Genomic DNA, 17916 nt, shown 5'->3' on the forward strand with positions numbered 1-17916 from the left:
CAAAACTGCTGAATCAATTATGGCGAGAAAGTATTAGTTTAGGAGATATTTTAATAACATACTTGTAATGCCATCACCTATAATATTACAATTAACATATCTTCCAAATTAAAGCTTTCTCGCCATAAGTGGTTAAGTAGTTTTATGTAGGAAATAACGAATTGCATCGAACGATGTATTAAAAAATGTATGATTCCATTTAAGAAAATATTTTCTCAAAGAAAATACATATGGTCACCGTATCGAAAGGCGGGAATTATTCGCAGCATCGATCCACTGCATTCTTTAGTGACGGCTGGCAGTAAATGTTTTTCAGTTACGCATCGAGCATAAATAGGCGAGGTGGTTCTTTTTCGACTGTAGGAAAAAATAGCTCGACGTCCATGCTTGCACGCTTCGTTGTTTCGGCGCGGACTTCCTTTATAGGGGAAACTGCATTTGTTTTTAAATTTATTTATAGACAGGGAAAAACCATGGTACAGGATTTCCCTGTGTAAGCATGACAGAAATCCATCGTGTTCGTCTACCACCACGTGGTCTTCTCTTAATCCAGTGTTTTGCAACTTAACAATTACTTCTTTTCTACTTATAGAGAATAATCTTTAATCTAATACCAATATCCCTTTTTTCACGAAAATAAAACGTTACATTAAAATTGTTTAAATTTGTACATTTTTATAGAAAGATCGATATTATAACCAAATTCGTTTTCACATATTATGACTGTAATTGATATTTTAAATGAAAAATAATTTACGTTCAATGCGATCGTCAATTACTCGAATTAATCGGGAGACAAATTCCGATAATCGATTTTTGGGATAATTGGTCCAGGAAAGTCAAAATTGCAATTACGTAATCAAATAATAGGAAATAAAATACTTTTGAAAGATGCGTGTTTACTGTATGAAAGAACACATGGTGAACGTGATGTAAAAAGTAAATTAATTACTTTTGGATTAAGTTAAAATAATGAGTTAAGTTAACTTCTTGTTTCGTCTAAAATGAATATTTGGGAGGCATCTATTTCTTTTTAAATTTTTGCTCATTGCAATGTACATTTCTGAAAATTACTGCCTCGATCACTCACCTCGTTCCTAAATTCTAATAGCAACGATTTACAATTTTTAATTTCGACATTATATCCACCATGATTAAACGAGAAACTGTCTTGAAAACTTATTTCCCAATTTCAATACAATCCATTTTCTATCATTACTCACAGTATAAACGAACCATGCAATTTTAATTATATGTCTATGTTTAATACTCACGAGACAAATACAGATTTGAAAGTATAAACACGTGTTTTTAAACACAACTTTCTGTTGAGCCGTTCATAATCTCGCGGCAATAAACACGCGGCCAAAGTGGCGACACCTATAATAAGGTTGAAGATCGCGCGGGGATTCCCGTGGCTTTTGTTCGAGTCGAGTCCTTTGTTCGAGCCGCATGGTCGGCATTACTGTAATTGATTTTTGTTTAACTATGTAATATGTAAAGAATAATTAAAGTGGTTGTGTTTAATATTTAAATATTGTCCATATATTTATTTATTTAATCAGTTCCTATGTAAGGGATCCTGATATTTTTCAACATATCTAGTGATATGTATAATAGAAACGTACTTAATGGTATCTAGTGATATCTATGGAACACTGATTGTGAGTATAGTTACTTGATAGTTTTAACACTATGATAAGGTTGAAGATCGCGCGGGGATTCCCGTGGCTTTTGTTCGAGCCGCATTGTCGGCATCGCATACTGTAATTTATTTAACTATGTAATATGTAAAGAATAATTACAGTGGTTGTGTTTAATATTTAAATATTGTCTATCTATAGTTATTTAATCAGTTCCTATGCAAGGGGACCTGATATTTTTCAACATTTTCTACTATATTTTAATTTTTGAAATGGCAACTAGATCTCGTTGTTAGAGATTATTTAAAAAATACTCTTCACAATTATATTTTTACTTATACAAAAAATAATGAATTCGAACGGGTCCGTAAGAATCGCGTCTCTCCACAAATTAAAATTTTCTTCTATATATTTCTCAGCAAATTTATATTTTATCCTTTCATTCTGTACACTTCTTTTCAACATAATAGTATAAACACGTGCTTTTAAACACAACGTTCTACAATATTTTAATTTTTGAAATAGCAACTTGATCTCGTTGTTAGAGATTATTTAAAAAATATTCTTCACAATTATATTTCTATTTATACAAAAAATAATGAATTCGAACGAATCCGTAAGAATCGCGTACCTCCACAAATTAAAATTTTCTCCTATATATTTTCCAGCAAATTTATATTTTATCCTTTCATTCTGTACACTTCTTTTCAACATTTCTACCATAATAGTCAGTTTTATTTAAATTCTTCGTGGATGATTTTCGCGAATAAGACATTTTAACGGACATATTACACAATCTAATAGACACACACAGATTAAGAAATATGAAATTTAAACGAAGTACGTTTAAAAGAGTACATTTCTCCCGTAATAGGGGCATAAACATCTAGAAACATTTACGAACGTACAGATTTACAATCGAATCGACTCGTTAAATAATCTGGTCCAGTTCTGGTAATAGGTGTACGGCTGTAATAATTGCAGAACCGAATTGTATGCAATCACCGGTGTTATTAAGGAACGAATGGTCGCAGGAAATGTAAGCAATGTCAGTTCATTAAGAACTCGAAACCAGTCTTTGATGATTCTAAAGCCGTATTCTTAAAATGACGTGGTATACATCGACTCCGGGAGGGTGGTATAATAAAAATTTGCAAATATGCCATGATTAAACAGTATTCGAAGCGAATGCACCTGGCTGTATATCGTATTAGCCTTATAGAGTACATATGCTCGAACATTTATGCATCGCCCGGGGGAAGAATGCAAAGGAAGCCTTTCACATTTGCGAATTCGAATGGTAGAAACTAGAATCGCGCATCTATCTCGAAAACATAATTACATATGGCGTTCTTAGATTTGTCGAATTCTTTAAATATTCAGGAGAGTATTTAAACGGTAAATACAATGAATTCTCGTGAAAGTAGACATTATGTTCTGTATAAATAGAAGGATAAAGTATAATTCTATTCTCTGAACTTTCCTCTACAAAATGAATATTTCCAGAAAGTCGCTTGACTTTGGGAACACTAAAAACAAAAACATTAAATTTGAAGATACGAATTTAAGAATTTATGAAGATAAGAATTTTCAACGTTTAAACGTGAATATTTTGAAAACGTTGTTTCTAACATTGTGCTATATAAAAAATTATCATTTTATTTATTGAACTTTCTTCTCGTGTTGTTGAAAAATGGAATTATCTTGGGAGCTTAAACAAAATTAGAAGTTCAGGGTACTCTACGAATTAAAGTTCAAACGACAAGATTTTTCAATGCTGATTTTTGAATTGTTTAAAAATATTAATTCTAACAATATCCTTAAAAAAATATCATTCTATTTTTGAATTCTTTGTCTATGAAACATGTGTTTTAAAAAGTGATTTTAAAATTCGAAATTGTGTCTTAAGAACTGCTGTTAAATTTTTGGAAACCATATTCGATACTAGTACAAAATTATGTAAATAATTTAGTCAAAGAATTAATTTATAATTGTATAAATCTAATTATGTAAATAATTTAGTCAAAGAATTAATTTATAATTGTATAAATCCAAAGGTTATGATAGAATGGTAGTTATAAATAGAATAGGACAATAAATTATAATCTAAAATCTGACTGTTCTGTCCTCGTGATATATTACAAATTCTGTACGAAATGAATTATACGACTGACACCCTTCTGGTGTTATTCAAATCCGTCTTCGTCTCATTAAGAGGCATAAAGCTACTCTATGATGCCGGATGAAATCATTGAATCTGTTAAGTATAGTGGTCGCCGGTCGTAATTACTAAAATTAGACTGTCTAAGTGAATACTCCGTACAATCGAAAGTGACAAATAAATTGAAACGTGTCTGATGGACTTTCACCTTTTGCAAATTTTGCTATCATAAACTGTATTTGATACTGATCGATGGAAATATTCAAATGTGATTCATTCTTTGTTCTTATACCTTAATATACATATGTGATTTACAGTAGTGACTGCAAGCGAATTTCTTAAAACATTTTCGATCTCATTAGTAATAATATAACGTAATTAAAATTGAAAATAAAAAATAATGGAGAATATTTTTTTAAACGTTATTTAAAATTTACTTTAAAATTCTATTTTTGCAATGCAATTAGAATTATTTATTTCATTTACATTTTATTACTTATAAATATGTTTTTATTTTCATAGCTTTCGACCACAATGCCTTAATTTGCTTCAGTGATAAATAAAAATATCATTTAAGATAGTATGAAACAATAAATTACGTTTAAATCTATGGAAAGATGTACAGGGTGTTCGACCACCCCTGGGAAAAATTTTAATGGGGGATTCTACAGGCCAAAATAAGACGAAAATCAAGAATACCAATTTGTTGATGGAGGCTTCATTAAACAGTTATTAACAATTAAATTCAAAAATTTCAATTCATTCTGGAAAAATTATTTTCAGTTGCGGAGGTCAATTACAATCATTTTTGGTGAATATACATACCTCCAAAATCCTATCCACTTTCGAGGAAAAAAATCGAGTAGGTACTGAAAGTTTTGGGTGAAAAAAAAGACTTTCGAATCGTCTTGGAAAAATTATTTTTAGTTGCAGGGGTCAATTGTAAGCATTTTTGGTCAACAGACATACCCCCGTATTCCTACTCAGTTTCGAGAAAAAAATTCCTTACCGAAAATCTAATTTCTGGCCAGAAATGTCTGCCCGAATTTTCATGCGAATCTTTAAAACGTCATAACTTCTGAACGGATTGGACGATTTTAATGTTCAAAAAAGCAAACTACGCGTATTTTGGCGGAGAATATGTACAAATCACAAAAATAATCGAAAAGTTGATCCTTGACCCCGCAAAATGAGAAACACCCCATAAAAATGGTCCAATTTTCAAACAGCCATAACTCCTACAATAGTGAATATATTTCAATGAAACTTTTTTCTGAAGTAGAGCTCATGGGTACTTACAAAAAAGTATTAGATAACTTTTTTGTAAAGCGTCAAACAAATTTATTAAAAATGAAAAACAAGTTTTTAAGAAAAATCGACAGGGTAGGTACCTAAATTTTGTGGCGCAAAAAAATATTTGAAATCGTTCTGGAAAAATTATTGTTAGTTCCTGGGGTCAATTACAATTATTTTTAGTCAATACACATACCCCCGAAATCCTGCACAGTTTCGAGAAAAAAATTCGTTACCGAAAATATAATGTCTGATCATGAATGAATGCTTCCCCTAAAATTGCACGTGTTTCAAATCGTCCTGAAAAAATTATTATCAGTTGCGAGAGTCAGTTACAATCATTTTTGATCAATATACATACCCCCGAAATTCTACGCATTTTCGAGAAAAAAATTCAATAGTAGCGGAACTTTAAACGTTGATAACTTTTTAACGAAGGCTCCATCAACAAATTGGTATTCTTGATATTTGTCCTTTTTTGGCCTGTAGAATCTTCCATTAAAATTTTTTCCACGAGTGCCCGAACACCCTTTATATGTATTTTGCAACTGTACAAACCGACTCTAATTTATTTTTTAAATATATATCATTTTAGTTTATTTCTATCTGGCGATTGGATCTTAAAATCAAATCAGGAATTGAATCGAATTGTAAGGATAGGTTCTCGATCGGATGACTAACCGTTGAACTTTTATCGAAGCCACAGTTAGCAGCAGATAAATATAGTAACGGTCTTTTGTTTGCTTTTCAGCGATAGAACATTTGAACTCAAACTCGGTAGTGGCAATCACCGTTGAATCGATAAGAAACTTAATCTCGTTCAATTATTATCAATTCTTTCGACTTTTTTATACGTATGCAAACATTTTACTTATCTATTTCTATTCGATAACGTTTCAGCTTATATAGAAAAAATACTTATTCAAGCTTACAAAATGTATTCTAAAATTGCATTCAATACTTTCGATTTGATTTATTCAATATTTAAAACGTTTTACGTACGATTATTGCCATCTTATTTGAAAGTTTGCGTTAATAAAAAAATATTTTATATTTATGCATTTCATTCAACATGTTCGACTAAAAAATTTACGAAACGAAAGAAACTTTCACATCTCTCGACGATATAGTAATGCAATGTTCAGAATTTCATACATTATACACACAGAAAATGAAACTTACGTGTAAAATTATATTGTTGTAAATAAAAAGGAAAGATTCAAAATTTATTAACGATATTTGCACGAAACACATAATTTATATTTAAAAGTGTGTAGTTCATGATTACAAAAACGAATACTTATGCGTATTTTTTGTTGAGCTAGTCGATCAGTAACAATACAGAATGTTATTTTTACATTTTTTAAAGAATTGATAATATTCATGATAGTACAGCAAAATTAAATTTTAGATCAAAATTGAAAGTATTAACAATGTTAAAAGATTTAAAGTCAGTGTCTTTTATAAACAAATTTCTATCTAAAAAGTTATATTTTACTATTGCAAAGACGTATACTTCTGTACTCTTTTTAAGCTAATTATTCAGTAGCAACACAACACATTTTTAAAAGGAATCTCATTTAAGTTTTAGGACGTTCATCAACGTTTCAAAATAAAATTACAGTTATAAGTTTTGATAAACGTAATATATAATTTTCTTTCTCCATTAACCGTTATCCAGAATGATATTACCACGATTTTGAAGTCGAACGAAAACATTTCTAAGCAACTGCATCGTTTTACCCTGCTAGCTATTTCGGTGAAACGATTATTATTAATAATTAGAGGCCAGCAATGTGCAGCAAACTAAACGACTCATTTAAAGTTTCGCAAAGCGACCCTGACTTAATTTTGTAGTTTAATTTCAGAAGGCTAGCAACGGGATCCTTGTAGTTTTTCTTTCTTTTCGATCCTAAGTGGAACATGCTTCGTTACGTCAGTTTTCGACATTTCGTCGTTTAAATGACTCATATTTTTCAGAAACATTAAAACATTGGCAGCTGGCGAAATGGCTTTTGTCTAATTTGATACGAACCAGCTTTAAACGGTCACGAGAAATCGTTGAGTCACGTCAAACGTTAAATTCGTTACGATTTCGATTTATCTTGTGCGTGCGGCTTAAAAACGGAAAATTTGAGGAATGTGTTAACGTTTACATTCTTTTGTCGGTAAGGTCGATTCAAATCTTTTATGACATTTTTAAATCCATCGACAAAATCCGAAAAATTAAATGACTCATCGTCGCGATATTTAATTATTTGAATAATTAACCGCAGTGTACCGATTTATTAGGATTTTTAATTGTAAATATAAATTTTCCTTCCCTTTGAATTCTTCGACATTTGTCTGTTAAGCTTTCATTTTTTACAAGTAAATCAGTTTCTTTCTTTTTTAGAAAATCACATTTACAGTTTTTTCGTGTCACGTTGACATATTTTATAGCAAAACTATTCTTTGGAAAAGTGAACGACTCGTTTCTTTTATTTTTACAAGTTAGCTACAGCGAAATATTGTGTTACATTTCCCGTTTGAAAGTAGAAGTTCTTCTGTCAGCTACGTTGACAGAAATATTTCATTGAATGTTTATTTTTGGGAAATAAATATTTCGAGAAAGTAGATAATTTTTCGTTATGATTTTAATTATTTACATTCTACTTGTTTCTGGAAAATCATTTATAGTCAAATCTGTTCTATCTTCCATTCGAGAATATTAGTTACACTAGTTGGGTTGATAGAAATATTTTATTAGATTTCTATTTTTAATACGGAAGTCAATTTCTATTAAAATAGTAGTTTTATTTTTTAATACGAGAGTAAAGTATGTTATTCGTGACATCATGTTTCTCGCGTAGACTATAATTTGTAACTATGCTATTTGATGCGTTTTATAGCATTGCTGTCAATATCGGATCCACAGATCAGGGAGAATGTTCTGCACCTGTTCAAACAAACAGGTGCGTAGCGATATTTCATAACCACAGAAAGTTCAGTTCTTGAAATTAATTATACGGTAGATGTACTTAAAATTAAGAATGCAAAAGGCATATCATGATAATAAAACATTAATTACAGACTGGAAGCAACATTGAGATTGATAATGTTTTAATGAATGCTATCAATGCGCTTACTGTTGCTATCTATATTTATCCTGATATTAAAGGTAAACGAAACACAATTTATGGATGAATTAATAATTTCTAACCTGTTTTTCGTTCTCAAAGAAATTCTGCAAATTTACTAACAATGAAAAGCAATCAATTGATCAGTCAATGAAAATATTATGTCATCCACGGTAACATGCGACAAACTTCACGAATACAAATTTAGTGAACCGTTCATAATTTCGCGGCAATAAACACGAGGCCAAAGTGGCGACACCTATAATAAGGTTGAAGATCGCGCGGGGATTCCCGTGGCTTTTGTTCGAGTCGAGTCGTTCGTTCGAGCCACATGGTCGATATTACTATAATTGATTTATGTTAAACTATGCAATATCTAAAGAATAATTAAAGTGATTAAAATTTATTTAGCAGTTCCTATTCAAGGGGACCTGATATTTTTCAACAAAATTTGCCAAAAATAAAAATAACATATAATGTGCGTATTATTTTTGTTACTGTGTTTAATAATATTTAATGAATTTCGTAATTTTAAGTATTTTTATCTCGTTCTTCTGATACTTTAACACTAAACCTACCGCGACCGTTCAAATGACCGTTTTTAAAATTTCGTTTAGATTTTCTGACACGCAATATTATTTTAGCGCCGTTTAATTTCACGACTTTTCTTATAGTATACGAAAAATGAATTTCACAATATTCACTTCTATTCTTATTGTTTATTTTCTGAGAAAAATATGTAGTCTGTCTTGCCTACCACGACCGGTCATTTGACTGGTTGAACAATTTATATTTGTTTGTAAAAAACTGGACAAAAGGTATCAAATTCTGGTTAGCTTTCGATATAAATAGGAAATATATTGCAAAGACGAAAGGAGAGAATCTAGAGTTTCCACTGTCTTAGAACAATCTAATAACGCGTATTAAAAATAGTTAAACTTTAGACTCGTGTAGTTTCAAAACTACTTATGTTTTCTGCATAACTGAGCCATCGTTGGAACCAGTAAACCTTCCCCTTTAAAATGGTTTTTGGTTTTTGTCGATCCGACTTTCCATTTTCGAGATATCGTAATTTATTTGCGGGGTAATTTTTTTAATTCGACTATCTCTGTCTCCGTCTTACGCGTGAGGTCAATGGCCTCGCACAGATGTCAAAAATAAAAAGTAAACAAACCCTATCTCCGAAACTAGCCACCGCATCGACTTGAAACTAAAATCGCTATATCTTCGGAACTAATACAGTTATCGACTTGTTCGAACGCTCATTTTAAAGGGCATTTCATTTTCTATTCAATGACTATATCAGCTACTATAATTTTTGCTGTCTTCTATGTTTATTTTCACATTTATTTCGACGCTACATACCCAAAGAAGTTTCAGCAATTCCTACGACTATTGTACGATAAAACTGGACCATAAATTGTTTATTCAATTGAAAATGAATTTAAATACAGGATGTTTGCGTAATTACTAGCCAGCACTTTTTCTTAAATAATTGTTTTCTCTAGAACTGACTAAGGTATCGACTTGGAACAAAATTCGTTTTCAAGGGCGTTTTATTTTCTATCTGATGAAAATTAAAAAATTTTTTAACATAAAAGAGAAGGATATCTTACAAATAAACATCAAAACACAACTTTTTATATGTATAATGCAAAAATTAGAAGTAGGTTGCCTCGTAAAAAAGAAAAAGGAAGACTGTTAAAGACAGTTAAAGAATTGAGAAATTCGTGGTGTACTCACGTTATCATTTTGGAGCAAACTGTAGGAATTATTCGAAGGTCCTGGACTGGATGACGTGAGTTCCGAAAGTTTGCTAGGAGATAATTTCTCGCTGTTTCCACCCTCTGCACCGTCGCTGCTTCCGCTGCCACTGAAAGTGCAACACCTTTAATTGAAACATGTTCTATTACTTGACAGTCCACGAGATTATACTCGTGCAAAGAATTTTAATATACAACTTAAAATATGAGGAACGAATTTTAATTATTGCACGTTTAATGTTCCAAACATGTAGTTCGAATAATCAGTCACAATCAATGAATAGGTGTAAAATAAATAAATTTATATGTATAAACTATTTATTACTCCCTATAATAAAAATCAGACGCACTGAACATATTAATTTCTATTTTAATTATTGCATTCTAAGTACATTTATACCAAAATAAAATTAATTTACTACGTTACGTTAATTTCTATTATATTAATCCTCAATACATTTAATTAGTCTTATTTTCTGTAATTTTGTAAATTTCAAAATTTACACAGATTCATAACTATTCGATTTTTTATTAGAGGGATATAAAATTTGACACAGTAATATTTATTTATTATTACTGTGGTCGATACTTTCTATTTCAAGATGTTTTCAGCTATTTTAATAACAAGTATCAAGCGAGTGGAGAGTTATCAGTGAAATTAATTAAAATTTTGAAACTACTCCAAACGTTAAATTGATGTCTCTGCGAGTTTATTTATTATCCCGTGTACAAATAGATACTCTTTCAAAATTATTTTTTACTTTACTTAGACTTGCAGAATTTCGTCTTTTTATTAATAAGATTTGAATGCAATTTGCATGTTTCACATATTAAAGTACATATCATTTTTTTAAAAATAAAATCTGATTTTGTCTTCAGAGATTATTTTACAAATTTTCTTCATACAATTTATTTTCCGTTCGAGCCAAAAATAATGAATTTGAATTATTCTGCGCAAATTACATCTTTCCAGAAGTTAAAATCTTTTTTAGCAAACATTTTTATTTTAATTAAGAATTTTGTATCACATAAACTAATGCAGCGTGTTTCAAACTTAATAATAAATTAATGTAAATAAATTAAAATTCTTATCTTTATGAATATAACTTGAAATTTATTTTTAAATAATGTAATCTTATATTAGAACAATCCTTATTTATTTTGAATAGCTTCATATTTTCTAATTTCAACTTTTTTTTACGTTGTTTACTAAAACAATACACAGAAATAAATGTGAGTAGAGTTAATAGATTTTTCGTAGGTCTTCTTATAATTTATTTAAAATTAAGTAATAATATATTGTCTCTTGTTGAATGGTATTAAAGAAATCCTTATTATTCGATTAATTACGAACAAAAAATCTAATAAAATTTATTATCTTTTATTACTTTTTAAAAAAGTAAAATGAACAATTTTACAGATTTAAATTTAATAAGATGGATATTGTGTTGTTTCTCAGAAATTAAGTGGAAGGTAGAATTCACAGGATTTAAAAAATCAATGACTTCAGAAGTACATGTTCTTTTTCACAGTGGACAATTGATTAACATATTTCTTTAACAAAAAAATGTGTTATTGAAGTATACATAGATAAATATGGAAATTTTGAAAAAATGATCATGAATAAGTTGATAATGTATTCATAAAAAAACACCAATTTATTAGTACTCTACATTCGAAGACTTCCATTACTCTTTCATTTACAAATTATTAAAAAGTCATAAGAATATATTTGTACATATGTGTGCATGTTCCATAAGAAATAATCAATCTGTAAAAATAATCTGATATTTTAAAAATGTTTAAAGATTTCTTTAGAATTATGTGTCCTGCAAATATGTATAATTTGCATTGCAAAAACTCACATGAATTATTTCCAGGATATTATCGTATTCCACACATGCACTGTATTTATAATACATAACACTGTACTATAATGGCATACGTATGATGATAATACATACCACTAAACCTTTAAGTTTTTAAATATACATTTTAAAATATATGCTACTATTATATGGAAAATTTATTTAAAATTATAAAAAAGTAATATTCACAGAAATGTTTAAAAATAGAATCGAAAGCAAATTTGGTTATTTTGTAAGATATAGTGATTTGCTAGACTATTCAAAACATAAAAAATTCTGGATTTTTATCAAATCATCAAATGAACGTTTAAACCTTTTTGTTTTGGGTCTTCATTAGGCAGAAAAATTAATATGGGGCTCAGAAGTATAATATTAATATATAATAAACGTATTATAAAAATATAAAAACAACATAACATAATACATAATAAAAACATCGTAAAATACAATTTGTATTGAATCGTAATCAACACTTAAGAGGTAAAAACGTTGTTTCGACAATTTGTTTAAAATCTATAATCACTTATGTTTTAAATAATTGAATAAATCACTACATCCTTACACAGATACACAGATTTGATTGTAATATTTTATTAAATAATTCAAAACATGTAGTTATATGGCTATAATGGGAAAGAAAGATTTAACAAGAACAGAGTATTACGAGAAATACTTTTCTCGCTTCTTGATAGAATTCTTTTCCTTACGAGAGCTCACGGTTTGAGAAAACTTACTTCAAGTTTGAGAAACGCTGAATAAATGCATTAACAGCATCGTTACGACGATAATAAATTTTATGGACGAAGCTACGATGCTCTCTCACATTGTGAACATTGTAGGGCAGAGATGAGCAAAATTCTGATCCAAATAAAAATTTCAATCACAGTATGAAACATTTTCCAACGAACAACTAGAAATTTAACCGTTCGATCGAACAAGCTTCACGAATAAATTGTTACATGTTGGTTTCTTTGGTTACCTCTTATCGAATAAACTTAATCTCGTTCAATTATTATCAATTCCTTCGACTTTTTTATACGTATGCAAACATTTTACTTATCTATTTCTGATCGATAACGTTTCAATTTATACAGAAAAAATACTCATTCAAGCTTACAAAATGTATTCTGAAATTGCATTCAATACTTTCGATTTGATTTATTCAATATTTAAAACGTTTTACGTGCGATTATTGCCATCTTATTTGAAAGTTTGCGTCGATAAAAAATTATTTTATATTTATGCATTTTATTTAATATGTTCGATTAAAAAATTTACCAAACAAGAGAAACTCTCATATCTCTCGACGATATAGTGATGCAACGTCCAGAATTTCATACATTATACACACGGAAAATCGAATTTACGTGTAAAATTATATTGTTGTAAATAAAAAGGAAAAATTTGAAATTTATTAACGATACTTGCACGAAACACATAATTTATATTTAAAAGTGTGTAGTTCATGATTACAAAAACGAATACTTATGCGTATTTTTTTTGAGCTACTCGATCAGTATGGAGTACAAAATTTTATTTTTACATTTTTTAAAGAATTGATGATGTTCATGATAGTACAGCAAAATTAAATTTTAGATAAAAATTGAAAGAATTAACAAGGTTAAACAAATTTTAAGTCAGTGTCTTTTATAAACAAATCTCTTTTTGAGCTAATTATTTGATAGCAACACAATACATTTTTAAAAGGAATCTCATTTAGATTTTAGGACGTTCATCAACGTTTCAAAATAAAATTACAGTTATAAGTTTTGATAAACATAATATATAATTTTCTTTCTCCATTTACCGTTATCCAGAACGATATTACCACGATTTACATTATAGATTCTACACACAGAAAATGAAACTTATGTGTGAAATTATATTCTTGTAAATAAAAAGGAAAGATTTGAAATTCAGTAGTTATATTTGTAAGAAACGTCTCCTATATGCAAGCGAATTTATATTTGAATGTTCATGATTACAAAAATGAATACTTATGTGTATCTTTTTCTGAGCCAATCGATCAGTAGCAGTACAAAATGTTATTTTTACAGTTTCAAAAATAAAGATTCTGACCAACTCTGAACACGAGGACGATCTTGGTAGCTTCGTACGGTACAGGCAGGGCCAGTATCCCCGAAGAGGTTAATCGCGGAGTCGCGATTCCACAGTAAAATCTAGCAAACAGCCGAACGATGTTAGCTGGAACGCTGCTCGACGCGATCCACGGTCGGTTTCACGATTCCCTCCGTCGATCGTTGTTTCGAATATAACGAACTTGTCAGTTTTACGTAATCACTGGTCGCGCGACGCGGACCGTGCGTTTCGTGCACCTCGTTCCGGTGAACTTTAGCCGTCTCGCGGCAGGTATCGCGAAAAAACAGTCGCCAGAAGGCTCTTCTAGCCAGCGAGGATCGGCACTAACGGCGAGGCCATAGCCGCGGCAGGTATTATTAAAACCTAACAAGTACAAAGTGAGTCGGTCGACCGGTTCGACGGTGCCACCAGCATAGTATTTAATTCTTCTACAATGTTCAACGTATAGCCGACGACACTCTTTCCGATCCCGTTGCTATGGCAACGTTGTCCTTGACCCCCAAGAACGGGGTCATCTTTTTCACTCCAGGTGCTCTTTTTGCCGCGGAGACCCGTGGAGATGTGGTCATTGTTGGGAGGTGGAAGGAATCGAGAGACGTGCCTCGCCTCCGCGCCACGAGGAAACGCGGATAAGACGTGTATAGGGTGCCAGTGCAGGACTGCACCAGAGACAACAAACAATTGTTCACGGTTACGTTAAAAGAAAATTACATATACCGCTAAATTATGATTCGGTGTTCTTTCTGGAGATAAGGCTACTTGGGGTATTTTAAAGATTTGTATAATTCAAAGAAAATAATTGTATAACACGAAAAAGCGTTGTAAATAATAAAGTGGTTTTTTGTTTGTTTGATTCGATGTTCTTTCTGGAGATAAGGCTACTTAGGGTATTTTAAAGATTTGTATAATTCAAAGAAAATAATTGTATAACACGAAGAAGCATTGTAAATAATGAAGTGGTTTGTAAAACAATACATTGTACCATTTTCATTCTAATTAAGTTTGAAGGGTGTTTGTTATAAAATTTTTACTTGACGCAGATTTTTATAGTTAATTTACATAATTTGACGTGGTAAATGTCTTAAAAGAAAGGAGTAAGGTGCAATGTTAGCATGTAACGATCTATTGTCTCTATAGAAAAATGTTATAATTAAACACACTTTTATTAAATAATAACAACTTCTTCAACCGAAATGTTAAAATAGAGTTGGAGATAGGATTGGAATAAAACTACTGAAATTCCCAAATTTTAAGTCAATTGTGGCACCCTTTTCCACTGTCTTATTGACTTTCCCTTTTGCAGGAATTATTTTTTTATCAAGTTGAACAAATCCAGAAGGTTGCACATAAAAATTTTGATAATCAAAAATAAGATTAAAAAAAATAGGTCCACCCTAGTGTAGCCAGTGCAGGACTGTACCAGAGACAACAAACAATTGTTCTCGGTTACGTTAAAAGAAAATTAAATATACCGCTAAATGATGATTCGATAGGTACATACGTGTTCTTTCTAATTATAGGACTACACTATCAAGCATAATTATAACTATAGCACAGATATTTTAAAGATTTGTATAATTTAAAAGAAAAATTCAAAGAAAATACTGGTATAACACGAAGAAGCATTGTAAATAATGAAGTGGTTTTTTGTTTGTTTTTTTATATAATTTGTTACTTTATAAATGATTTCTTTCATTGTCTATTATTAATTCTTGAAAATTTGATTTTCTCTCGCTGAATTGTTGAAATATTGTTACTATTCCTATGGTAATCGGTAACAAACATCTTCTTCCATTATTTCTAAACATTTTTATTGCTAGACCTCTTAGTATTGCGATTTGCACGTATCAAAAATTACGCGAATTCTTAAGACAAACGTTAGCTATACGAGTGATACTGAAAATATTATTATATGAAAATATAGAAACATAAAAAAAGTTTACAATTTCCGTCAGAGTGTTACTAGTATCTAAACAATTTTTAAAGTCAAAGTCAAAGCATGTTGCATTAGTTCCTTTGAATGTGTACTAATAAATAACAATTTTTAAATCCTTGATCGGATTTATCGATCAACGAAGGCTTTAAACGTATTTTCTTGACTATTTTGGTTAGTCATTTTTAAAAAAAAATTGTTCAGCCATGTATACGACCTCTTAAATGTAACTTATGCTCAATGTAGCAATTTGAATATTAAAGCACGTTACGTGGAAGGCAATTAATTATGAAACGTACAATTGTGTAAAATACACATTACAGTCCGAAAGTGTGAAACCACTTTATTTCGTGTAGCTTTCTACGACAGACACGCATAATAAGATTAAACCCGTGACACTCAGCCTACGCTTGCGTTGAAAGTGACCATTTAATATTTGTTTTACGATCGCAACACATTACTACACTGTTTGTTAGCCAGGAGTGTTCCTAATACATAGAAAGCAATTTTAAGAGAATAGTTATGATTCATATTTCCCGATACGCCTGTCATAAACATAAAAGTTTGACACCGTTACAGAGTCCGGCAAACTTTATTCACGACTAACGAATACAAATTTTAGATTAACTCGTTAACTAGCTTTTGCTTACGATTTCACTTGCATGAATTACGGTTTAAAAAGTTCGTTAACCCCTTAACGCTCATATTTTCCCAAGAATGATCAGTTTTCTGTATTGGACTTGTTTCTAAGCTACATAAAAATGTGGTTTTTGTTAATTACAATGTTGTATCTAACGTATAATTTGAAGGAAAACAAATATTGTTATCCCTTAAACCGTTAAATTAAACAAATATTGTTTTTCAAAGCAGTCAGACTCGGGCATGGGCGTTAAGGGGTTAATCAACTTTGCACCATTGTATTTCATACAGAATTCAAAAATTGGCGAAACAGTTGGAAATAATTTGGTAAACGATTTAAAAAAGACCTTCTAATCAATTTGAATAATTATCTGTTAAAAGATTGAGTATTCCAAACGTTTTCACTAAATCCACTTTTCATTCTTTTGATTGGTAACGAATGTGTGTATAGAATATTAGCTTTGTATTAATTTTATAAATTTTCATTGTGCCTTTATCATTCGATAACAAAGTCTGTTATACATTTAATTATACAATTTCATATTTCTATCGAAACAATACCGTGCATAGAAAAAATATACTTCGGTAAGTAAAGATCTATTAAAGTATCATTTCCTTGAATATAAATTAAAGTAAACTAAAATAAGTTTAGCAGAATTCACAATTTAAATGAAAATTAGAATTATTTCTTTCGATTAATAACGTGATTTGATTTATAATCGAAGATTTTTCAAAAATCGTTCGAATACAATTTACGTTCAATCGTAATTTAATTTCTAATCTGAATTATGTATATTCTGCACGATATTTTCCTGTTCTTATCGCCAACTTCTCTAACGTCGTTGGCTATCGTGTACGTGTTCTAAATTTCACTCTACGTTGTTAGAATGCGAATTTAATACTCTTACGTTCGACGTTTCGAATATTTAAACGCATTAAGAAATTACTTGGACAGAATAGATATTTTATTAAAGTCTTAATTAATTTAATTACACGTTAAAAGAGTTTTTTGTATTAAAAACAAAACTCAGTGGACTATTTCGAGACATTTTGTAGCCGTGAAGTATTATTTAAAATTTTTGTTTCACAAGTTCTCTTTTAAGAAAAGAAGCAATTTTTTATTGTCTGTATTAAATTAGAATTGTCAACAAGAAACATACTAGTTTCTCTTAGAAGACTAGACTAGTTTCTATTAGAAGAATATGTATATATTCTTGTGGTCATAATGAAACGTACGTATGAATAAAATTTAGTTATGTCTATTTGTTACCGCATCGCAAGGAAGCGACTGCGGCAATTATGATGAAACTTGGAGCTTATCTGCAGGGTAGCCCAATCATAAAATGTACGATATCTTGCTTGCCGTTGCGTATACAGCAAACACGCACATAACAGAA

General features: G+C 30.2%; 1 protein-coding gene across 4 annotated transcripts in view; it reads right to left on the reverse strand.

Moving 5' to 3' along the window:
- Positions 1–17916, reverse strand: part of LOC143341138 (uncharacterized) — a 230344-nt gene that overhangs the window by 30821 nt on the left and 181607 nt on the right. For 3 of the 4 annotated variants that reach the window (XR_013079561.1, XM_076763830.1, XM_076763828.1), the window contains exon 10: positions 9960–10104. Coding sequence is in view for 3 of the 4 variants with exons in the window: in XM_076763830.1 (XP_076619945.1) it covers positions 9960–10104 (145 nt within the window). In the remaining variant the exon portion in view is untranslated. The remainder of the gene's footprint in view (positions 1–9959; positions 10105–17916) is intronic. The other variant, XM_076763829.1, reaches the window with a different exon arrangement.

The sequence above is a fragment of the Colletes latitarsis genome, chromosome 4, assembly GCF_051014445.1.
Source record: "Colletes latitarsis isolate SP2378_abdomen chromosome 4, iyColLati1, whole genome shotgun sequence".
Classification (NCBI taxonomy): Eukaryota; Metazoa; Arthropoda; class Insecta; order Hymenoptera; family Colletidae; genus Colletes; species Colletes latitarsis.